Source organism: Parasteatoda tepidariorum, chromosome 1 (assembly GCF_982258835.1).
Source record: "Parasteatoda tepidariorum strain Cologne lab strain chromosome 1, Ptep-v5.0, whole genome shotgun sequence".
NCBI classification, from domain to species: Eukaryota; Metazoa; Arthropoda; class Arachnida; order Araneae; family Theridiidae; genus Parasteatoda; species Parasteatoda tepidariorum.
The window spans coordinates 26012117-26038734 of record NC_141755.1 but is presented as its reverse complement, the minus strand read 5'-3'; the positions used below and the strand labels follow the sequence as shown (position 1 = coordinate 26038734).

The 26618-nt window shown below is 29.3% G+C and overlaps 1 protein-coding gene across 1 annotated transcript in view; it reads right to left on the bottom strand.

The window, feature by feature from the left end:
* Positions 1 to 26618, bottom strand: part of LOC107450269 (protein O-mannosyl-transferase Tmtc3) — a 250346-nt gene that overhangs the window by 49475 nt on the left and 174253 nt on the right. Inside the window, exons 8-11 of the mRNA XM_071180106.2 lie at positions 20701 to 20864; positions 19363 to 19615; positions 16295 to 16443; positions 1384 to 1467 (exon numbers count right to left, since the gene is read on the bottom strand). Of these exons, the coding sequence (XP_071036207.1) occupies positions 1384 to 1467; positions 16295 to 16443; positions 19363 to 19615; positions 20701 to 20864 (650 nt within the window). The remainder of the gene's footprint in view (positions 1 to 1383; positions 1468 to 16294; positions 16444 to 19362; positions 19616 to 20700; positions 20865 to 26618) is intronic.

Sequence of the window (26618 nt, the reverse complement as noted above, 5' to 3'; positions counted from 1 at the left end):
TTTGCTTTTTCAACTTAATCATATTTACGACTTTGAGAAAGAAAATAATTTTTTCGTCTGAACATTTTTATAAAGAAAGAACCGAAAAAAATGTTATTAGAGTTTACACAACGTTCTAGTAACATGCAGTTTTTGCTCTGAAGTATACGGTTTGTGCTTTAAGGGGATTAAGTAAACTTTGAGAAAGGATTAGAAGCTTAAAGTTAAACAAACTTGGCTAATTAACTCCCATAGCCCTTTTTCAATTATAATTTTTTCGCCAAAGAGAAAGTTTTCAAAATAAAATTTTGCGACAGTTTCTAGTACAATTGAAATCACATTGGATTAAGCTTGGAATACTTTCACACCAATCCAACTAAAAACGTGTGTTTGCTTTTAATTAACAGAGTTGATGAAGGGGCTGAAAGACTAAAAATATTTCGTCTGTATTTAAAGTTGTTAACTTCTATAAACATTATCTTTTGGTTTACTTTAAATTTTTGCAGAAACTCAATTAAACACTGTCTGTCTTTCAGAAAAAAGTACTTTGGAATAACTTCTGTGTAAATAAAATGATTTATTCATCGTCAAAGAAAAAAAGGCAGTATAATATATGAAACTTTAACTTGATTAAAGTAAATTTATAATTCAGCTATCCTCTTTTGATAGCTTATTAATGCGATAAAAATAAAGTCTGGATATTTTACCCATTATGAGGATATTTTTTTCTATCAATATTATGAATCAATATATTGAAACAAAATAACATAAATACAATTTTCTGAAGGAAAAGTACTCAGTTAGTTAGGAAGGTAAGAAAGAATTTTTATAAGAAAATAAAATAGAATATTTAAAATTTGTTTTTCAAAATTTAAGAGGTGGGGCACGTAAGAAAAAATATTTCAGGTTCATTTATTTAATATTGTTTATTTTAATCGCAAACAACTTTCCCATCCTTTAGATATGGGGAAAAAAGCAATAAAAGCATTTTTCAGTTTATAGTGGTAATAAAATATGTTAGTCAGTCAGTGCTTATTCAAAACACGTCTAAATGTTTTCTTGAATAAACACAACTTCGGCTTAAAAGGCTATGTTAAAAATAAAAAAAAATTAATGCATTATTTTTCTAGAAAATGCTTCAAAACTATAAATATCAATAGTTTACTTCAATAAATTTCATCCATATTTCTTATTTTATTTATTTCTGAAATTTGGTAGTACTAAAATGTATGATATTCTTCTAAGGAACTTTTAAGTTGTTAACAATCTCTAATAAACTTCATTTCTTATAATTCCATACATTTTATGTCATACGTTAACCACTCGTTAGAAAAAAAACAGAACATTGAAATAATACAAATTATAATCTAATTTTTAATAATATAAGCAAAATGGAATGCTCACCAATCTTCGTTCCTTCGAATAGTTTTGAGTATGTGAACAGTCACTAGAAATATGATTCCAACTGCAGCAAGTTGTTTGCATGTTCTAAAGTAATAAAAAAAGTATAATTTGTAATCTGTATGGTTCTGAAAATAAAATCTACAAACTCACGTGAATTTAATATTTTAATATTAGCGCATTCAGATTAGACTTAGACTAAGAGGTTGGGCAGCTCCAATGAGCAAAGCACATCGACCAGAGTTCTACTGTAGTCAAACAATAGATCATGACTAGCGGAAAAGCTTTAAAGCTGAAATAAAGTTTAGGAAACACATGTAGTTTCCAGGCCTAACTCTATGTTGTCCCAGATCTATGAGCAGAAAAGATTTTAGACTCTCAAAGAATATATCTCGAAGTCTCCTCCTCAAGATGACAGCCATGACAAAGAAGATCGGGTGCAATACTCATCCGGTGCAATACCCATACCATACAGATATAAAACAGGAAGAAATGTCTAAGAATATTTTATACTTTTGTATTCGTATTTTGTATTTCATTAGCATGTGTTAAATGCACACAGTTTTGCATAAACCTTACTATTAAAAGCATGGTTTATTTATTGTTAAAAAAATTGTAACATGTTGCTAATATAAATCAATTTAAAATACACACACTTACAATTAAATACCTTTATCATAAATGATATTATTACAATTAAATACTTTTATCATAAATAATATTACCATACGTAATATGGTAATATCATTATATTATATTTATTTTAAATTAATTCCATTTTTAGTTTCAAGACTTCAATATTGAATAACAATCTAAATCAATCAAGTACGTAATTTCAGCTGTAAATAATTTGAAGGATGAATAATAAGCATTACGGGTAAATAACATTACATAAATGATATTTTACACTTTAAGAGAAGAACTTTATAATTTTTATTAATTTTATGCTAATAATACTCAACCAAATCTGGTTACATAACCAAAAATAACATATTGTTTCTTATCCCGTAAAAACAAGTTTACAAGAATGAGAAATGGTTTTGTACAATCATGTTTTAAATGCTATAATAGAGAAATAAATAATTCATAATTCTTTTTATACACTTAAGTTTTTCAATTTCTTTTTTATTAAATATCTAATTTTGTGAAGCTAAAAAATTTTGTTAAACTAATCACGAGAATCATTTGTTGCAGGAATAATTTGTTTCTTGAATCTGTAATTCATTTTCTGTAAAGTCAAAGAACAATATTTGGATATTTTCTCTGAAAAGAATACGGCACACTTGCAGTTATGGGCAACTATACAACAAAAACCAAACTTTAACACTCCAGCATATTAAGTAAATTAACAAGTTAGGGTTACAGTGGGTTGTAAGGGTTTTACTAAAAGTATTTCTTAAAACCTAATGGGAAGAAAATACTAACATTCTGCAGATCGAATAAATTTTTAAATGACTTATTTATGCAAAAAATTACTTTAAATCTAATTTTGAAGTATTATGGTTCTCCCAATTTTTCCAAAGCATACTTTTTATTACTAAATCAATCATATTCCACATAAAAACTAATCAATCATCATGAAATCATATTTATTTTACTGAAAAATACTGCTGGATTGAAGATCATATTTTTTTTCTTCATTAAACATGTTTCATTATAAATTTTTATAAGTATTATCTACATCGATTTCTCCTAAAATATATGTATTTCTGTATTTTATTCTTCCCAATTATTGGAATATAATATTTGAAACAGATTTATAGAAATCGTTTTTCGCTCTATCGAATTTTGGGTGCAAACTATTTCAAGAACGTCTTGTGAGGTTTTGAGGAAGGAAACCAGTAGATGTGTCCTAAATCATTTAATAAATAACAGTTTAAACAAAATGAAATGCATTCTGTGCAACGTGTATAATGCGTGAATTAGTTCGTTATTCATCATATATTGTATAAATCAGCAGCGTGTTATTAATTATCACGGGTATTTCGAAAGAATTAAGTTTATTATTTAATTATATTGTAAAAGAAACTTCTGCAAACAAGCATTTGTTTTGATCTTAAAGTGGAAAGTATCTTTGGTTGTAAAATACCTATTATACACTCTAATAAGCTGCTTTGTGATTGCAGAGCTATTTATTTTTCATTGTTATTTTTTAACAAATTAACCACATTTAAGTCCACCTAAATAAATACATAAAAATGATTTTTAATTTGTATCAGTATTCAATAAGCAACATACTCTTTGAAATATCGTTGCGAGCATGAATCAATATTGACAAAAACTTGAACAAATAGTCGAGCAAAAAAAAATATTGAAATCTACAAATATTTTGCCTATTTTTTTAGTTAACATATCACGCAAACCTGACGTACATATAAGCCAATCTCACAGATGTAAAGCTGGCAGAAAGTCAATAATTTTCTCATTTTCGTTCAAATCTTCCAAAGGCAAGAGAGTAAGAGAATTCCAGAGGAAAGAACCATGATGAAATAAAATACAAAAAAAAGTATATATTCGAATCTAGTTTTCTTCTCTTTAGACCCGATGTCGAAAAAGTTAGAATTACAAATCGATGCCCATTCGAACATTCTTTTCTTTGGGATTTTCAACATTCAATCGATTTGCCCCTGGGTCCGAATATCACGACTCTGATTTCAAAGTTTCATCCCTGTTGTATTTATTTTTTCCCTTTAATATTAGTTGACTGCCTATCATGCGGATTCACTAAAAAGTTTACTTGTCTTTTTATAAAGCAATGCGCTTTTTTTTCTAACGAAATATGATACCCTGGGGAGTAAAAAGAAACTTTTTTTGATGACATGTCAAGATTGTTCGTGAGGAGAGATATAGTTTTCTTTTAAGGAACAATAACAAAGGTTCTTACAATTATTAAAGACGACTTTGTTATAGTAGTCTATAATAATAAATATCTGTATAATAGATGTATGTTTAAAAATAAAGTTTAAAGTATGAGGCATTTCTAAATGCGTTTTAATTTTATAATTCAAAGTTGCTAATTTATACTAATTTTAAAAACATGATTTTTTGTGAAAATACTTATCTTGCCCAACAGTTTATTGATTTTTACTCTTACAATAAAATCAGATGTTTTTGAGGCTGACAGGTACAGAAAAATAAACGTGAAATAGAAAATGAGGTTATGTTTTGCACCAAAAATAACCTTATCAATTAACCCAAATTTAAACTTCATTTACATCTCCTAACATCAACCTCATATGTACAGGTTAGCAATACTTTTAGTTGAAAGCTGGAGAAATTATTCAAACCTCAAACATACTTATTTGCTTGAAGGTGTCGAAAAAAATAACCTATACATCTCCAAATCCAACTATCTAAGCTGGTTGAATAAAACACCTTTATACACATTGATTATAATTCTTTGAAGGTTAATTTTTAAGTTTGTTTTAGAAGTCAGTTTTTAATAAATCTCAAATCAACCTTAATGACTCAACCCAACCTCAAATAAATTTCAAAAACATCTTAACTTTTTGTAAAGGGTCGGTAGTTATATTTTTAAAGAAATAAAAAATTCTAAGAAATTTCATTTTGTACTAATACACGTTTATGGATGCAAATGTTAAACTCGTTCTATTACATACGATATTTCTCTCTCCATTAAATGTTAAATTTATTTATTTATTGTGAATCTTTCTTTTAAACACATCTTTCCTGCCAAGCAATGTAATGGAACTACATTAGCCAAACAGAAAAACATTGACAAATGGTCAGAAGATAGATAAAAAAAACTCCGCCAGTCTCAATAACATATAAATGTACATAGCTTTAAAAAAATAGTTTATCTGTTTCATCTTACCTGACTTTGCTATTAGAAAACTGTTTTTATGTTGATTATCGGAAAAAATAGCCATCTTCTTTAAATATAAAAATTTATTTTTTTGTCTATTTAATTATTTATTTATTTATTTGCTAAACTATGGTAATCTGAGTAAAGAATGAAAACATTTCGATAGCATTCAAAGATTTTTTTGTGAAAAGCTAACTCAATTACTTAAAGGTTTAAATTTATTTGATACAGCATGAGTTGCAATGATGACCAAATGTTTTAAAAATAAATGAAAGAAAATGGTGTGTTGCTTGTTATGTTTAAGAAACCAAATATTATTCACAAAATTGTTTAATTCGTTACAAATATCATCAACAGATGACATTGTTAACAAAGAAAAACGATTGGACTTTACATTATTCGGGTTTTAATTTTCCCAATTATTAAAATTATTATTTAAGAAAACATATTTTATAGATTATATTTAATTATTAAAACTGAATATTACCTTTAAAATAATATTTGTTGTAAGAAAGAGTGCTTTAATTCATATCTTTATAAATTTTTCGTGTATTATTCTACTACAAACATTGCCATCTCTTGATTTTTTGATATTGCATGATTCATTTTATTTAATAAACCTTATGAAACCTTTCGAAACCTTAGGAATTATCTGCTTCTTTATTCACGATTTAGCATTTTTTTTTTGCTATTATTAACTTCTATTTTTCCAATGTAAGCTATTTCAGAACCTTTTAAAATTTATAAATTTTTATATTTTGCAATTAGTGATTACAGTTTTGCTCTTACAAATTATATTTTTGAACATTATTTATGATAAACGGGAAATTTCTTACGAAAATAAATTTACAAAAGAGTAAAATAATCCAGTGATAGCTAGATTACACTATAATTGCAATTAAGAATTTGTGTACCACTGTTCTATATATATATTTCGTATTGTAGCTTATTTAAGATATAGAAAATAACAAACCAGTTTCAATATTTAGACACTATCAATTAAATGAGACCAGCTTATCTTACGCCTTAGACCATAATAAATAGACTGAATGTGTCATACCATTTAACATTTGAGTGTGAATTTAAAAGTTGGGTTTTTATTAAAACTGCTTTTTTAGTGACCATTAAATTTATTTGAGTCAATATATAAATAATTTTCTTTTAAAATTTTCCAAAGATATTTATTACTGTCAATTTATTTTGTTGAAATTAGAAGTATGTAACTTAGTTGCAGAGCATACTAAGTTACATACTTCTGCTATCATAAATAGTTGCAGAGGTAGCAATATAGTTCATAAATATTCATAAACCTCAAAACATTAACAAGTCGTATTGCTTTGTATCTTTTTTATACTTAAATTTTAAATAAAAAAAGGTCCTAAGTCGAATTATTTTAAGATATTGAGAGTGTGGATATTAGATTAGAATGAAGAATTTTAAAGATTCTTAGATATTACTGTATCACCCATTTTACATCAAAACAAATGCATGTATAAAATTAGTTAAATATGTTTCACACTTATTATGGTCGGGTTTCCCAATAAAATAGTTTCGCACATTTTCACACTTATTATAGACGGGTGGGCATGAGTAAAAGACAACTTTTTTTAATATTGCTTCTTAGAAATTCGCTTTTGAAAAGTTTCTTCATAAAATTTAAGAGATATTAACGTACAATTTCTTATGGAACAGAGTAAGGGCAGACATATTTATAAAAACAATATTCGCTAGAAATTGTCTTCAATGTTTGCCATGTAAAAATCCCTCTCAAACTTCTGTTTTTCCTTTTGAATGATTTGTAGCTGACCCCTAAAATAGCTGGGCAAGATTTTTTGTTCCTTTTCTTCCTTTTCCACCCCACCGGACTGTAGCAGTAATGGGCCTTCTGCAAGGAAGCGATTGCTCCAAAACGCAATCGGACTGTTTCCTCTTCGCCCACTCAGACCACCAACCCTCCCCCGTGGGAGAAAGAATCTTCCGCTCATCTTTAAATCATGTTTTTACGTGCCTTCCCGCTTGGGCATCAGCACACAGAATTGGAACTTTTTCTTCCCCCCTTTACCACTTTATTCCCTCCTTCTCTCCTCTTTTACGACTGTGATCCGTTTTGCCAGTTGAAAAGACAACAATCTTCAATCCGTTTGAGTATCGATCTTGAAAAAAATAGTCAGATCACTTAGGAAAAAGAAATGGAAAACTAAGTTTGGACCACATCAAAATCATCTGTGTAAGCAAACTCTGCTAGGATGAACTCTACTTTGAAGATAGAATGCTGCGTATTGGGCGTTAAAATGGAAAAGTTCGAAAGACATTCTGTGTAGGAAAACAAACATGACATAAAACAAGGATAACATTTGGGTATACAAGTCACCATAAATCTTTTATGGCATGCATTACTTTAAACGCATATAAAAAATATATATAATTATTTTGTTTACCACTTTCATTTTAGACACAGCAAGGAATTTCCTCTACAATATACAAGTTTAAGTTAAATGAACAATTTTTTACAAAATGATAGGGCAAAATGAACGGTTGTCACCGGTCACATGGTGACTAAATATTGCAAATGCCAATTAAGAAATTGTCTACCAGTCGTCATTCAATGGCTACTTTTTTAGTCTAAAATACAAATAAAAGTATCTCCAAAACTTGCAGAATATGGTAAAATTTACCGTGTTTTTGGGTCTACGTGAACACCCATAAGCTCGGTAATTTTTATCGAAGCTCTGTGGTAATCATTTGGGGTAAAATTAACAAAAAGATATTGTTCTATAATATGTGGTAAAATTTGGTAATTTTAGTATCTCGTCACAAAAATCATTTATTCAGTAAAATTTACGTTTTAGTTATGTACTTTTTACTAAATGTGTCGTAAAAAGAACTAGAATTTTGAAAAACAGCTACTGTATGAACTGAAAAATCCCATCATAACCAGAATTATATATATTTTTTTTACCAGAAATATTAACACTATATAGTACAATTTTTCTCTGTACATAAACACTTCATCATTATTATTAATTAATAAACATGGAACTATTATTAATATTTCACAGCATTCTGAAAAATAACTTTATTTCTCGCTTGACACTTAAAAATTTTGTTCCACTTAGAAATAAACCCTATAATGTTTACCATACTTTGAGAAATGTTTCTTAAAAAATGCGCAGCATTATTAAAATGAATTATTTTTAGTTGTTTAAAACTTTGTTTTCAAGTTGTATAAAATTCAATTTTTGAAAATGGGGCAACGTGTTTTACGTGGCCGCAATGCGACAACGTGTGCACTGATAAAACTGCTGGAATTGACCTCATGCTTGTGGCAAAAATTACTTTTTTTCTCCAACACATAACGAGTTGCATCATCATGTTAATGTTTATGTTTAGAAACGCTAATTAATCTCTAATAAAATTAAAAAATAAACTCAAACTATTGTCTGGTCCAATAAGCTAACGAATGGAGCAATAATCAATATCAACGCCGCTATAGTTCCTTTATTGCCTCTAGTTACAATAAAATAAACGGGCGGTGGATAATTAAGCTTAAATTATAAACAAAAATTTCTTGCGTTCATCATAGGCACTACATATCTCTTCGGTAATTAGAGAAAATGGTTGTTTAAATGAAACAAACACGGGATCTGTTGAATTCATTTCTAACACTATTCCTCATTTCGATGGAGATAATGTATTTGTGTATGGAGTTGTAATCTCACCCTATTTGCGTATGGAGCTAACCCCAAATTCCATGCGTTTGCTCGTGTAATTTTCCTTACTTCAATGAATAGAGCAATGAATAGAATTCAGTGAATATAATTTAGTTCGAACACCTGACATATGTCTTTTTTGCCTTTTTACTGACACTGTCTGAACCCTGAAACAGCCAGATTTTGAACTTATATAAAATTGCTAATTGGATTCAATTTGACCCTCATAAGAAATTCACGTCATTCCAATATAAATTATTTTTCAATTGACGGATATTGTTAAAAATGCAATAATTATTTATTGTTAAAAATATAATAATTACTTATAGTTTTTAGAGATAATTTTTTTTTGTTGTCATTTTTTATTAACGCTAACTAATTGACAATATAGCAATACGGTATAACATTATATTATAGAGCATTATTTGGTTGGAACACAAGTTCTACGAAAATAAAGAAAATACACTAATATAAACAGTAAGCATATGTTTAAAAATTTGGAAGGTCCAACATTAGTTAAATATTAGCCTATGTGTAGAGTATATATGCGTGATTTGAAAGTGAGAAAATATCAACAAATTGGTTTATAATATTTCTTATAGCTATCAGAAATGTTATTATGTCCCTTTGCGACGTAAACAGGCGTGTTTCCTATTTTTAGAGACTGAATTTAATAAATTAGTAGCTAAATGATCCGCAAATCACATATTCGTCCTTCCTCAACAAATTCAAGATTGAACTCGTAATTCGTAGTTAAGGTAACAAAAGATACTTTTAAAACTATCCAAGCACTGATTACAGTAAAATCACAAACGTTGTAAAAAAAGTGAGAGCCACTTCCAATTTTCGCATCGTGTAGAATATTTCCTTAGCATTTAGAGTGCTAATATTTTGTTCGGTTGTAGCAAGTCATAGTCCTTGAATTCTAATATATGTAGTCGCTTACAGTCACATTCACATGAAAACCATTCAAAATTATGACATTCTTTTTCTTTTGCCAATATACATTGAGTATTTTGTTGCCATTTTGCAATACGAAAGATGAAGGTCATGCTGAAGAAGTGACACTGAAAATACCCAGAAATTTTCTCTTGTTCAGACGCTCAACCCCAATTATGCGTGCATTTCTTTAAATGAAAAAATTCCTTTGCAAGTTTTAGAGAGGTAAAAAGAATTATCCGTAGTCCCGATGTACTCGGAGTTTAAGTGTGGTTCCATACTTAAAGCACTGTATTTTCCCAGAGCTGTAATTCAGTTGAACTCGCAGAAATAGAGATAACAATTCAAAAATTATATTATTACATTTGAAGTCAAGAGCCTGAAGTTATGTGGCTTGTTCATCGTGAGATAAATTTCTATTTTGGTTTACATCGCAATAACTATTCAATAACAGCTTTTTCTTGTCAAGGATTATGAAAAACAACTCTTTATAATCAGGATGAACGTGGGTTCTTTCAGATGGATATGTAATCCAATAAGAGGTCAGCTAAACTATTTAGCTCACCTAATCTAAGATTCGATATTAATTAATGGAAACTATTTCGTGGTATTTTTTGAATAAATTGGGCCTAAATTTCTGTTCTTCAAATCGCATTTACAAATTTGCAATCTTTTAAATTCAAAAACAGGCATGAAACTTCAAACCTTTAGGAGAATCAAAATGACCCCTGTTGGCTATTTCAGATGACTATTTATTTTATTGATCAACATAAACGCATTAAATATCGATAAAGTATACTTAACAATTTAAGAAATGTCAAATAATATGAGCTTTGAAGCTCACCTGTAAAGATCCGCTTTGCTTACAACCATAGGTTCTCAGTCAGAAAGTGACTAGAAGTGGTCTATTCAAAAATATAGTTAAGGATTCAAATAGTGTTTTAAGAAACTTGTGTTTTAGATAATATAGCTTTCTAGAGAATTAATGTTGCATTGTATTGTCGTGTATTTTTCATACACGTGGACTTGGTCTTGAAATTTGAAACGCAAGGGGCTATTTTCGCCCATAATCTTAAAATTCGCTAATAATCCCTTAATAAATGCAAGAATTGTATGAGATAAATTAATATTTCTCATAATTTTACGATCATGCGTTGTTGAAAATTATACAATAGAAAATTATGTTTTTTTCAAATGTTCAAACCAGTGGGGTCTTGTAGCTTGCTGCTCTATCCAATTGAAATATAGTTGCACTGGTAGTTTATTGCACGAACTTAAATAATTAGTTACTTTTCATTCGGTATGGCAGGTAAGATCAATAATAAAAGAAATGTATTTGCCATGAATAAGTGATGCCATGTATGAAAGAAATAGTATTTTAAAGCTATCTTAATCTTTGGGTTTGCTTTGTTTTTATAGTAACCCTCTAAATACACCCTTTCAATCGATAAGTAAAATGGCATTAAGATCGCTAAGTGAATCGGCATTTGTTTTGTGAATTACCACAAGGCCTTATAAATACTGCCATCAGTGTATGAAATACGTTGTTATATTTAATAACTGAAATGAACTGTAAAATATAATACTATTTCTGTTTCACACACTCAGAAGGGATTACATAGATTGATTATCGTAGTGGCTAGACAAAATATATAAATAATTATCACGTTTTATTCTTGGCTTAAAAACGTCAGATTTTCAACAAAATGACTACGCATTCTAAACCATAGAATATACGTAGTCAATAAGTAGCTGACGCATGTAACTGCTCGGTGCTGTTTTTTTATATCAGAGAAGCACCTTACAGGGAGAGCAGCACACTCAGATATAGAAGAGTATCTTATATATAATCCAGCGCATGCGCATAAGAAGCAAAGTGACAGCCAAGAGATTCGTCACTTGTGAACCAGTTGTTAGACATTTCAACACGTATGGTTGCGTACGCTGTCTCTCTCTCTAACCGCCATTTTATTCTTTCTTTCCATCTCAAAATATGCTAGATTAATTCAACAAGGATGATATAAATGTATTCTCAAAGAAATATCGTAATTAATAGTAAAGTAATGTTTATAAATTGTTCTAAAATGCAGAAGTAACCAATTATAAATAAAAAAAAGAGAAAATTTTTTAACTCCTCCCCAACCCTTTTCCACCCTATGCGGAGGAAAGGAGGGTGAAATCGAGTTTCACTGTTTACCTAAATGTTGCTTTGTCTTTTATACACAGAAACCACACCTAGTCTTGGGGGACCGATTTGCATTATGTCTATCAAAACTAGCCATATTTCTTGTTCTAAACAATTTGATGGGGGTATTTTGACGTAACATACTCAATAAAGTAGTAAATGTTTGATACTGTATATATATATATATCATTTAAGGCCTAGGTAAGAAATAAAGACCAACGTGTCAAAAACAAAGGTGCTTTTTTGTAACTTTACTTCAAAGTTAATTTAAATATTTTCTTACATTCATACTCTTTTCTTTAAAACACACACACACATAAAATCATTTTTGGCTCCTACATTCAGGAATATTTTATTAAAGAACATATTTCTGGTGCCCATGTATAAAAAATAAACACGTCATGGCATCCGACATCTAATTTTGAATAAAAGTTTTAAAGAATTTGTTTTACTTACATATTTCAGTTTATTGAATAATTAAATACAAACCTTACGGTATATTCATATCTTTTGCATATTTTATGTACATTTCACAATGCAACGAGAAAACAACGTATTCTAAAGCTCATCAGAAGAATTTTAAATTAGATGAAAAGACGGTAATGTTTTAAATAAATATTTATGATCTACGTCAAGATGGGTTGATAAATGCAAATAATCTCGAAAAATTTGGATTTCATTGTGTTCGTTTCACTATTTTTTAAGAAGATAATTCAAGATATTTATTTGCTTTTGAGATAGTATTTATCTTTTTACAGTATTTTTAAGCAAAAATACCAAATATATATGCATTTAAATTAGTTTGTAGAATATTTTTATTTGCGACGGTACTTTTTTTTTTAACTCAGTTTTTCCTAAAATAATGCATTTTCGTAATTTAAACATATTCTAAGTAAATTTGAAAGTATTATTAAAATATGTTTGTCGAAAGTTCCTTTGTAATTTTAATGAAATGATTTCTGTATTACTCACAGGCATTATCGCAATGAAAATAACTAATTTTTAAAAATATTTTGCATTTTCTGTCATTTTAATTAGCTTTTTTTGTTTATACCATTTTTTAATTTTCTATGCAGACTTATAATACTTTATTTTTAATAAGCAAATATTATTCATTTTTGAAACTAATATCAGAATTTAAAATAGTAGTGGCCTATGAACAAAAATCCTAAAGTAAGACATAATTTTACTATTTTTCATTACATAATGGTTAAAATAAAAGAATGGCTTTTGAAATCCAATGATTTAGTCACTGTAAAGCATTGGAGCTAAAAATTAATTCCTTGAATCTTAAAGTAAGACATAATTTCACTATTTTTCATTACATAATGGTTAAAATAAAATAATGGATTTTGAAATCCAATGATCTGGTCACTGTAAAGCATTGAAGCTAAAAATTAATTCCTTGATATCTTTAATAAGTGTACAACTAAATCAAAGCAAAATATAAATAATGTTAGTTAGTAATAATAACAGTTAAGCTCCAAAGTTAATAATAAATAATTAACTTTGGAGTATCCAATCCCTTTAATGACTATTTTATGTTTTGGGAAAAATCATAGTAAAGTGTTTGAGAAACATAAATAATTTTACTATGTAATATATTTTATTGCATACGCAATGCGTATAAAAATTCTTTTACTTTTTAAAAATAAAAAAAAAATATTTGTTTATTTTTTATAAAGCTTAGGTTAAATTCCACGGGAAAAACTTGAAAAAAAAAACATTAATCGTTTTTCAACAACAATTTTTTAAGCATGCAAATCAAATATATTTGAAATATTAACAATTTGTAACGCCTTTTCACTTTTACTTTTTTTGAATGATTTATATTTTAATACGTACTAAATTTAGTTTTGAATAATGAACGGAATTTTTCAAAAGAATCAGAATCATGAATCATGTAACGAATATCATTTAAAAAGCATGAAATACCACCATGACAAATTATTTGAAATGATTAATTGAAATAATATTAAAGCAAATAATGATGCATGACAAAAAAACCTTCAAGTGAATGTAAGTAAATTGTACAATTTTTAGAGTTTAAACTTTTTGAAGAAACTGCAGAGAAAAGATTTACTCAAAAGTATAGTAGTTCTATTTTGCATAAGATATTTTTTTCTTCTTCTCGAACGAAAGAATTCTTGTTCAATATTCTTTACCGATCTATTGGAAATTCTTACGCTATGATATTTTTGCAGTTTTAGGTTCAGTATACTTGTTACAAAGTTCTCTTCTGAAATATTTTTCGACTAGTTTTCCTACAACGTGGGTAAATTCAGATAAAATCCGGACTATAGAAAATCGAATTTCTGAGTCAACTTCAATGCAGAGAAAAATTTTGCATAAGAAAGATCGATTTTTCTGTTAAAAACTATCCAGTCTGTATTAACTTAATGTCGTATGTCTGGCTACTTTATAATTCCTCAACTGATAAAACTTGAGTTATTTTAAAGTTTCTTCATTTATATTGCAATTTATTTCAAATACTACAAGTAAAAAGCGATGCACGTTATCATTTGCATTGACTGTACAATTTCCATGACTAGTTTTCCAGATGCAGCACTCATAACGATATTTAGCTCTTTTCAATATAAATAGAATATAAGCGTAATCTCCATACTATTTAAATTCAACAATTAACTTAGTCAAGTGAACAAGGAATTAGTCGAGTGAATAATGTTTAGGAAACAAAAAATAGAGACCAGTTATCTATGAACTGCTGGTCACCCATCGATTTAGCCTAAGATATATTGGATTATCCATTTGCATAATATTTTTATCTTCTGCGTGGAGAAAAAATCTACCGTACTTTGGTAAAATTGCCGTAATGTATGGTATTGACATTTCTAGTGAAAGATAAACAATAATTTGGTTAATAATACCAAAATATACGGTATTTAATCAATTCATTTGGTAATTTTTCCATTCTTATGGTAATGAACAGTTAAGTTAAAAATACAAAACTGACTAGAAAATTAAGCCGAACAAATGTTTTTTTTGCCGTGCTCTAAGGTATTATGATAAAATTATCAAATTTTTCCACACTTAGCAAACCGTTGTGCATATTATGGAGCAATGTATTATTTGTAATTTTTAATACCCACTGAAGCTGTTCGGTGAAAATTACCGAGCTTTTTGGGGTTCTCATAGAGTCAAAAACAAGGTTAATTTTACAATATTCTAAAAAATTTGGCGATACTTTTTTTCTCAGATACTTTTTTCCAACATAATTTAAGGTAATTTAACAAAGTGATGTGACCTACCAGAAAAAAATTTTGTGAAAAAAATTGAAAAGTCACCCATTCTAAGATAAAAACGTAGCCAACTGCTTATTTAGATACATTTGTATACTCAAAACACTTATGAAAATCCCAATACTTATAGTCGGTTCAATTAGATGTCGATAGGTGACTAAAGTGTTATGCTAACTATATTATATGCTTAATTAAAAAAACCACGGTAGCTTATTGGTTAAGGCACTGAGTTCTCATGGTTGAGAACTCAGGTTCGATCCCCTATTCAGGCTTGGAGCTCATCCCTGGTTGGGAAGTAAAGGTGGTCGGTATGAAGTACTGACCACATTGCCCTAATCACGCCGTTGACCACGAATATGTAGCCTTCATTCTTTTGTTGCCCCACAATCGGCTGTTACTTTACAAGATTGCAGGTAAAACTTCACTACCTTCTCTAGGCAAATAGCCAAGGTTAAACATACACACTCAAAAATGGAAAATATGAAAATATTTTATCCACATTATAAAGTGAAAAACATTTAGAATTACTAAGCATCAGGTTTGGCTAAGATACTCATGTTCGTATTTTTTTAAACCGTTAAATTTACCAATAAGCTCAGTGCAAACGGTGAGATGTGCTAAGAGTTTTCCATTTGATATTATTAACAAGCAATTGTGTATAAACTGAAGAAAAATAAAATTGCATTGTAACGGATCATTATACTTAACCTATAAATGATGAAGCATAAGAACCTGTTGATGAAACATAAGTTTATGATGATGTTGATGAAACATAAGTTTATTTCGTTGTTTTATTTGTTAAAAATATCTACATACACTCACATGCACATTTACAATGTTGTAATTGTTAAAAGTAATTAATTTTTACTATATATCTTTTGTTGATAAATGTAATCCGAATACTTTTTACTTCAAAATACGCCAATACTTTTCAAAGACTAAAATGACATTTAAATATTTTTTTAAAATATGGGAGAAAAATCTCACTACTTACCTCTTTTCCCATAAGGTGCTCCATCCTTGCGCAAGCATCATACAGAAGCCCATACTAGGAATGTAAAGAACCCGTTCAGCTACTACAAAACCTACTGGAAAAAATAGATTGCTTGCAGGTAGGAAGGGCACCGTCAACAAAGACAAGCTCTAGAAAAGAAAAGAACGGAAAACTCGCTGTTTATAAGACTGTTTCTGAGTTTCTATATTTATATGATGTTTTACAATTCTGAAGCATGCAAAATGCTTTGATTTTTTTCAAATGAAATAATATGCCCGCATCAGATTTTTAGGGTACAACACTTGACTAGTAATCTTCTTTTAGACAGTAAAAGGCACCAAATATATTTATTTTCTTAGTTTCAAAATATTCGGTTAAAAAAAAAAATTGGGCACGTTGATCTAATAATCAGATTTTCACGAACTAACACAGATCTTGAACATTCTCTTAGATGTGTACAGAAGATACATTAAAGTACGAAATCTGACTGGAAATCCTGCTTCCTCTGAAACAAAATGTTTTACTTTATTTTATTTGGAATATATGGTCTGAAGTTTAATCAGAGAATGAGATCGAAATTTGTTGCTCTTCAGTGTTAATTCAACATCTTGCATATTTCTCTACTTTAAAGATTCATATTTTTAAATTTTCATTTCTAAAAAAAAAAACTATTTCTTAGTTACTAAACAGCTGATTCGGCTGATTTGAGATTATGCCACTCAAAATATATATTAATTAGAGTAAAACATGAACGTAAACATGAGCGGTAGCAAAAATGGGCGGTAGCGCTTCGCGCTGTCGTGCCACAGGTCCCTGGTTCGATCCTCGGGCCGGGCAAGGGTGACTCAGCCTTTTATCCATTCAGTGGGTCGATAAATGTGTACCGATCATGCTTGGGAACTAAACACTGGGGGTTCCACGTTCAGCTGACCATTTGACCGGAACATCTGCTCCTGCACCCCGGAGCCCAAGGTCAAGAAAACTGTATCACAGTATGGATACAGTAGACCCTGGCCCTCATGGGCTGTCGTGCTGCTGATTTTAGTTTTAGAGTAAAACATTTATGATTTTCAACATTTTTTTTACTCCATTCGAAAATTAGATAATAGAAATAATAGCAAATTCTTAAAAAAATAATTGTTTACATGGAATAATTTTTTTCTAAGCAAGTAAAATATTTGCGTGAAAAAGTTTTTTTTTATTTCATTTCAAAAGTTCCAGAAGTATACCGAAATACCCAGAAAGTGAAGTAACTTTAAGGGGAAAAATTTTCGACTACTTTCCTGCTTAGACTACTGGGTCAATATTGTGGCTAACCTCACCTCTTTTTCCCTATTTTTAGGGTCAAGAATCCAAATCTGTAAGAAAAAAGAGAACAGAAGATTTCGTATCGCATTTCGTAATCAATTTAAACTATCATCTTCATAAAATGATTACTATGTTTAATGCTAGGTTTTCGAACCATTAAGATTGAGTCTTAGAAAGAGAAAATCTATAGATTAGATCAAAAGTTATTGTTGATTAGTTAAAGCAAAGTGTTTGATTTTATATTTTACGCACTGCTTACACGTGAAGGGTTAAAAATTGCTGGCTGGGTGGCGCAGTAGGTTTGTCGTCGGCCTTCTGAGCCCAAGTCTGCGGGTTCGATCCCCGGCCCAGACACCGGATTTTCGGGATGCAGAAAATCCTTAGCGGTCATGTCGTATGATTATGCGGCATGTAAAAGACCCCTGGAGTGCCTTATTGGCTCTTGGCATTTCCGGCAAAATTAAATTCCTAGTGCACTTTAGCATCCAAATAAGAGTCTCAGTGCTGCCATCTAGTGTGGCAGAAACTAGACGTCCAAATTAGCATGAGCAACGGTATCTCACCCATTGTGGTGGTCCTGAAAGATTGGATACCACTTCTGGAGAACGAGCTAGGTTTGCTCATGTGTGCGCACTTGTGCAGCTCAATGGAAATAAAGGGTTAAAAATTAATAGTAGAGCATGAAGAAACAAAAACGTTTTCTAAATATGCAAATGTTAGTGGATTCACTGTTAATATGAAAAAAGTTCTGTGCGTCTATGTGTTCCATCTAATTTATAAAACAATGATATAACATGATAATGAATGGTGATAATTTTGGTTTTAAATTATTTATCGGATGTATCTGCAGTTAGTTTTTTTATCCGGCATCATTTGTATAGCTTGGTGACTTATACAACACATTAGCAACTACAGTCAAAAGAAAAGTCCTTTTACTAAAGAAGTAACGATCCTCAACTTTATAACGATATTGGTGACTTTGTAAGTACTTTTGAAAACAAAAGCATTGTCTACCGTACTTAAGTTGTGAGGTTGTAGTTGCATTAAGAAGCAAGACATCCGAGAATCGTGTAATTTGAGAATATTTCATGCATCATACTACACGAAATTAAAATATAAAAAGTTTCGAGAAAAAGTATCAATTAAAAAGCTTAAAAAATAAAAATAAAGCCTCAAGAGAAAATAAAAGACTTTAACAATCGAAAAGTTTACTACATATATACGTCTTTGGGTAAACCAATTAATTTGGCGAAAATATGATACGAAATTTTTATAAAAACATAAAATAATTCCTATTAAGAGTACAAAATCTGATTCAAAAGCAAGTGAATGGAACAATAGAGCAACTAATATGTCATATGAAAATAACAATTTCAAAAAATTTAGATGGTAGTGAAAGTTTCATTTTATTTATTTTTTTTTTAAATCTGAAAGAGTATTAAATATCATTTAACCCTGACATTTTTCTATACATAGCGGATTTCTAAAAATTAATAAAAGCAAGTCTTCTGAAAAGAATTTAAGCAGAGTTTGGAAAATCTCTTTAAATATTTTTATTCTTAAATTAGGTTTTTGGAGCTTTAAAAATAGAATCTAAAATATCACAATAGAAAATTTAAACTACATGAAAAAAAATAAAAGTAAATACGTTAATTAGCATAGTATTAAAAGATAATGTACTTTTTAAATTTTATTTTGATGTCTCCAAAATAAATAGAATATGTTTAAATTTTTCAAAAATAATTTAATTTCGTTCATACCATTACAAGAGACATTCTAGCATCCTCTTCTAATCTAAAAACAGTGCGAACTGCCACAAAAATACAGGCGTAAAGAACAAGTGTGGTTATATTTCTAGAGTCCCAGAAGCTGGTTACCAGAGGTATTGTGGACATAGTCCAATCACAGCACAGATTGAGAGGAAATAACAACAACCACGCGTTTACTGAGAGCAAATAATTATATGTTAGCTGCCTTGTGGGCGTTGAAGAAATTGCCGCTGGATTGTCAAACCTGCAACATAGTATTGAAATAGCTTAAGATCTATTGAGAATAACTGAGGAGTTGACATTGAAAAGGAGTTTCTGTAACCGAAATTGTGAAGAAAAATTGTTTTTAGCAATAATAATTGGAGTCAGAGACTAATTGTGTACGTTAAAGATAGGTATTTTATTTACGTCATGTCAGAGCTGAACAGTGGGCTATTGACGACAGTCTGGGAAACATCCCGTAGGACGTTCCGAAGACATTCCATCGCAACTAAGGAGAGGGGATAATTCCCCATCTTTGGTAGCCCGATGACTAGAGCGCGAAATCGAGAACTTTACGATAGAACAGTTTAACAAGGACCGACACCGTACACCTTCGGTCTCTACACAGGCTGATCAAAATGGTTACACACATGTTTACTGAGGCACAGTTAGCGATGCTAGACATCGGTATTCTACTGGGAACCGTGTCTTTATGATCAATCCACTGCGGGACTTGTACGTAAAAGAGTTAAACGTATGACTTGTGTTATTCAGTTAAATCGCATAAATCGAGAATGAAGCTGGTACGTATTGACATTTCCAACATACAACTTTCTTAATCTCACTTATCCATGATCAGGACAAGAAAAAGATTAAATACTATGAAACAATATAAGAATTTTTTATAACAAAAAAATTCCCTGCATTCACGAAAAAGAAAGAATTTCAGAAGACATATGGAGTGCCTATTTGTAATGAAGCAAGAAAGATATCTCCGTCAAATGCTTAAAATTTTGGAACCATAGTACCATGAGTTTTATAACAGCATCTAAATAAAATGTTTTCTATTTCCTCTCTTGAGCATTTGTTCTGATAAAGTAAACGGTTCTAAGCTGACTAGTATGGTTTTAGCAGTTATTTTAACGACTCTTAATCGTTTCTTTCCTTAAAATCTTATTTTTGTCACTTAACACCTTTCCAAAGTCAACTCGTTCATCGGGTATTACAATAAGGGTAAGCTTGTAGTAAAAGTAAGAAATTTTTGAATTAAATTTCACAAATAAATAAATTAATAACATTTAAAAAAATATTTTATTTGAACATGCTCAAAGATTAAGACCTTCTCACCTACTAAATGTTGGTAATAGTTTCGGTCCCATTATTCTACATCGGAGGTAAAGAGCCCCAAAAGCTGCTGTCAGAAGTAATGATATCCTTAATACTTTATCTCTTAACCAAGGAGACACTCTTCCAAGCATTAAGTATCGTATACTTTGTACACGCCTTTGGTTCTGAAAAAGAAAAAAAAAATCAGAGGGTTTGATCTTTCTCGGAGGATTGAGCTTTAGTTAGTTTGGTTTAACTATTTAGACATATTGATTAGTTCATTGAGTAAACCATTACTGGCACAAGTGGCAGTAATAGTATTAACAGATTAGATGATTTATATACTTGCACTGAAGAAAGTGATAAACAAAGTAGACTAAATTTTATTCAGGGAAGCACTCACATAAACAGTATTTTTTAGACGGTCATTAATTAAAAACAACAGTTGATAAAAACTGCAGTAAACATGCATGTTTTAATTGCAAATGCTCGCAGCGATAAACAACCAGGTAAAATTGCAGTACTATACTGTAATGATCTTTCTTTATGTATGTGAACAAAGAAGTTTAGTCTGAATATAATTTTCAAATAAATTAGCATTTAGTAACATTCTTAGACTTCGAGTTTTTGAAGATATATTTGATGGAGAAATTTTATTGCACAGTGAAGTTAGCTTAAATAATTAAATAATTTCTACTATCACCGAAAATATCAATTATATAGGCTACATATATTTTATTGCACAAATAACACAAAGGTTCAAGTAACTAACCGAAGGGGTACTTGAACCTAATTGAATAATACACTATTCTAAACAAATGTATTTAATCCTTTTAAAAAACTGAATGTAAAATTTTTATGGGCTAAGATAAAATTGATATCCCAGCCAGTCTATTTTCATATTAATTAAAAAAAATTATATCCGAAATTTTAGAAAAAATGTATCTTAATTATTTAAATTCGCTGTAATAATCTTATATTATACCAAGTACACAAGTTTTTAATGTGTAACTATTTAAAACAATGTTAATGCAAATTATGTTTAAGCAAGTGTAATTCGGCATTTTCTGTTTTTAAGCATGCATAGATTTTTCTTTTCCTTTATACTTGCTTATTGTGTCAGATACTTAAATCGTATAGTATAACAGCTTGTTCGACAAAATTTTACTTCAATCATGATTCATTAACTTAAGGTAATTATGCAGCACTAAGCTTTAATAAAGATATTTCTTCTACAATTCTAACAATTTTTTATAGCGCACAACTACTTTTGCTTAATGTTGTTGCTGAAATCTGAATATTCAGTTGAGAATTTTATATTTAACATTCCTACTAATAGAGTTCATGAAACTTGTAACTGGGGAAGTATATGGAGCCTTAAAATGAAGCCGTATATAGATCTCGCAAATGGAGCAGCGTCTGGAGCTTGTATTTTGATCTTTGTATGGAAATTCCCTGAGGAATTTATATTTTGAATTTCTCTACCAAATTAAAATGATTTTAAGCTTTTTGTTATACAGTTACCTTACTCAAAATAAAAATAAAAAAATAGTTTCAACTCATCCTTCTTACTACTTCAGGCTTTTTTTGACAATTATGGCAAAAATTCTCCAAGCTTTCACGAAAATGGCAATGAGTGATGTAGGGAGAATAATTTAGTTGATAAAACTAAAAATTGAACTAATTCATCAGTTTGCCGAAAGATTTAGGCAACAACAATGACTCTATTTATAAAACAATCACCATGTCAAAAACGGACATTTATTGAAACATTTTTGCAAGACTTCAGAAAATTGGAAAGGATTAAGGGAATCTATAAACAACTTCTTAAGTCATTTCGCAAAGGAAGTTAAAACCGTTCAAATTGCTATAATTAGGGGGAAAATTTATTATACTTGTTTTATGGTAATCATAATTACAAATCCTAACTAATACTTTGTCATAAATTTCTCGTTAAATCTGAATCAATAGAATCGTTTTAATGTTTTATTTCACAAAACATTATCGCATTACTTTATGCAATTAGGCTAAGTAACATAAATGCCACATTAAACTAAGCTATGAAGGATTATGACAATTTTCGCTGAGAAGTATTTAGGCAGACGACGAACTTAATTGCTTAACAGAGCAATTACTGAAAAGTGTTCGTAATTAAGAAAAAGTGTCTATCTAAGAAAAAAAAGGTCTTTTTTTTAATCAAGTAAGGGAAATTATTCAAAGAATACATTTAAAAGGAAACAATGAGAGATAAAAAAAACACAAACTACCTTATTTGTTTATTTGGCGGCGCTCTAAGTTAAAAAAAATATACATGTAACAAAAAAATAGTTAATTTGTGTCGCAATTCTTTAAGTCATACAGCGGGGAAAGAAGAAAAAGAATTCAAAATGGCAACAAAAAGTTAGGACATAAGAAAAAAGTGTCAAACATGGAGTATTTCTAAAATGAGCAGCAAATGAAATTAGAAATGGAAACTTCGCATGCTGATTACAAAATTCCAAACCGGATAGAAAGGGGAAAATGTTCCAAAAAAAAGAAGAAGAAAAGAGGGGCTTTGGGATTATATTTGGAGAATAATGGAACGAATGTAAAGTTTGTATAAGAAAATAAACTCAATTTCTTTACGAACGGGAACGGAAACAGCCTTGTTTTGATTCGGGACAAATGGTTGAAAAAAATGATGCCATTATTCATTTAGAATAGAAAAAAACGGTGTCTAAGTCTTTCTTTTGCTAAGATCTCTTTTATTTTCTCCGTTGGGCTTTTTTTTTCTTAGTTTCTTTGAAAATTTGTTAAAGACGGGAAATGTTTTCTTTTTAAATGTTTTTGTGCTGCTTTATGTGATTGTATGACCCAACCATAAAAGTTGACATTCAGATGCGAGGCACGGATTTTTTTTAAAATTTTTTATTTTTCATTTTGATGATTTTATTTTAATCTCGCCGCTCCGGAAGAAAATTAGCGTGTCCCGTACGCCTTTTTTTTCACTCAAATAAACTCAAAAATGTCATAGCGACAATTTTTCGAACATTCTATTCACGGTTGCAAATAATAAAATTTGGGAAAAGAAATTTTATTTCAGATAGCAGGTTTCTTTTATAATGGGACACGATATCCATAAATTATTCTTTTATGCGCTTTTATTTGGATAAATGTTCATTAAAAGAAATTTATTTAATTTAAAGGGAAATCGAATGAATTTTTAATGTTTTCAAATACATCTGTTTAATATAATTGATTCAGTTTAAAAGAGTTTAGAAATATTTGATATATCATTTGGATAAATTGAGCATTCTTGAAATTTTGACTTTTACGAAAGCTATTTTTTTTCCTAATTTTGAATAAAAATTCCTGTATAATTGAAAACTGACAACTGAAAGATAACTTAAATTCAAATAATACTTTTTAAAACTCAATTTAGTAGAAAACGTTCCTTAGAAACTATCCATTTTTTTAAATAGCTTGAATTTCCTTTCAAATATTACGTTATTATATAAAATAGTTATTTAAATTGTGCAGGTTGCTAATAATACTCTAACGTGGCATATATATATATATATATATATATTCCTCGAATTTAGTATAAGTAAAATATCAGCACAAATACATACATACATTATGAGAAATGTACAGAACATTATTTTTCTCATAACTCGATATGTATTTTTTTTTACTTTTCGAAGATTCAACAAATAATTTGTATTTAAAAATAATGCACATTAACAGTTCGTTACAGCACATTAATATCAATCTTTTTCTCCAAATTGGGATAAGTCGTGTGTTATTTTACACCCCTTAAATTGCCTTTCAGTTATTATATTCCCTACGTAAATCTCCCCCAGACATTACATCAACTAAACATTTAATGAAGCAAATTAATGATTGTTACATAAAATTGATAAGTGTTTAAGTTTAAATCTAAAAACTTGAATGTTAAATTAATAATGTGGAATGTTCAAACAATAAAATGTTCAAATAGTTCTATTTCATCGTTTGTTTTTAAATAGATCTTATATAACATACTTTTCTAGTTCAAATATTTCAATAAGTTGCACATTTATGTATAACGGGATTAAAAGAAAAATAGTTTTTCCAGTTATTTGAATCACGAAGACTTTATTTTTTCCCTTTCTAAAGTGTGTACGGAAAGAAAATACAGGCTAGGGCAAGGATGCAGAGTTATTGCGTCATAGAAGAGAAGTTAACTTTTTTTATTTTAAATTTGTTTGCTCCTTTCTTTCTGTCTACTTCTTTAATTATAATTAATTGTAAAATATTTTACAATATATCTTTTAATTTACGTACTGCCTTTTTAGTTGTTTTAGGATGTCAAGCAAATGATATGCTTTTTTAAAATTGCTGAAATAGGGAAATCGATAGTGTGATCATTTCATCTGTAGGCAATCATTGTGCAAAAGAGTACGGTCCCTCTAAATCATCCACTTTAATAAGAATTGGGTACGGAAAACTTGCGGCGCCCATACCTGAAAATTTCAATAATCGTTTGCGTTTCTGAATTGCATCAAACAGCGGAAGTATCAAACCAAATAAATTTATTCATAAATAAGAGTCTACTCTTATTATTATTCGTTAATGCATTTATTTTTTAAAAAAAAGTAGTTTCGGAAATTTACTGTCCAATTTTTTTGCCGCACACTGCACTAGGTTAATATAGTGTTTTGCACTATAAATTATTGCTATTTATGTCATTTACTTACACTAATATTAGATTGATGTACAAGCTTAATATTTAAACAAAGTTTAATTCTTTTCCTTTATTGCTATTTTTTACGTATCCGTTTTTTTAGTGAATTGAGTCCTTTTTAAAACTGCGTTTATTTTTGTTGTCTAAAGAAAGCCTTAAATTTTAAATTTTATAATTAGGAGTTATTGAATATTTTGCTTAGAATTGGCACTTTTAACTGCTACTATGCATTAACATTATTAACCCTTTCAGGAACTGGAAATTTCGATTGAAAATTTTAGTCAGGCAGGGCATTATATTATAATTAATGATAAGAATCTAATAATCAGTCATTAAAAGCAGGGATTCCAGTCAGTGACATAGTAGCGTATTTTTATAATAATGAAGAACATCGATTTTATGTGATTTTGATGTTCTCTGTCTTCACCAATCTGTTGTATTAAGTTAAAGGATATCGCGAATATACTCTTAGCTGCCACGAGGCCGCAGCTCAGTATTAGGGGTGGTCGCGCATCGTTTGCAAAATGAATATAGCAATCAAAATAGGTTTAAGCATAAAACAATTGTAAACGAAGAAAATGGGCTTAATTAGAATAAAATGCAACAACTCGAATGACTGAAAAATATGCTTTAACATTTTTTGCCACACTGCTTTAGAATGATATGTGTAAAAAATCCTGTAAAAGTTAAGAGTTTAGTAGTAAAATTAACCCTTTGCGGTCGTATTATGTTTCTACATGGGTGTCTATTTCAATAAAATTTATGTTGTACCCGCTGTTCTTAAAAGTGCTTGATATCTTTGAACATTGTCTCAATGAAGGTAATGTTACGAGCTGATATTCGAAATTTCTGCTGTGCAACATAAAATTTTAACATTTTTCATTTTAAATTATTCGATTGAAAAGTGGAATTTAAATATTTTCCGTCATTTTAGAATTTGTCATTTAAACTACCAGAATTCAATTTATTTTTCCTTTATAATTCTTATTGTTAATGAAAACAATATCATGGTTTAAACATCTCCCTCAGCTGTTGTTATTAATTAACGTATTTGAATAATTCATTTTAATTCGAAATAGCGATATTTTGGATATAATTGGATCGTGATAAATGAAATGTTTGTATATATTAACTTTGACACCCGAAATTGTATTGAAAAAATGGGACGGATTATTTAATTGAAGTATACTAACTATATACGATCCCAAATTAATTTTAATTTATAAAAAAAGTA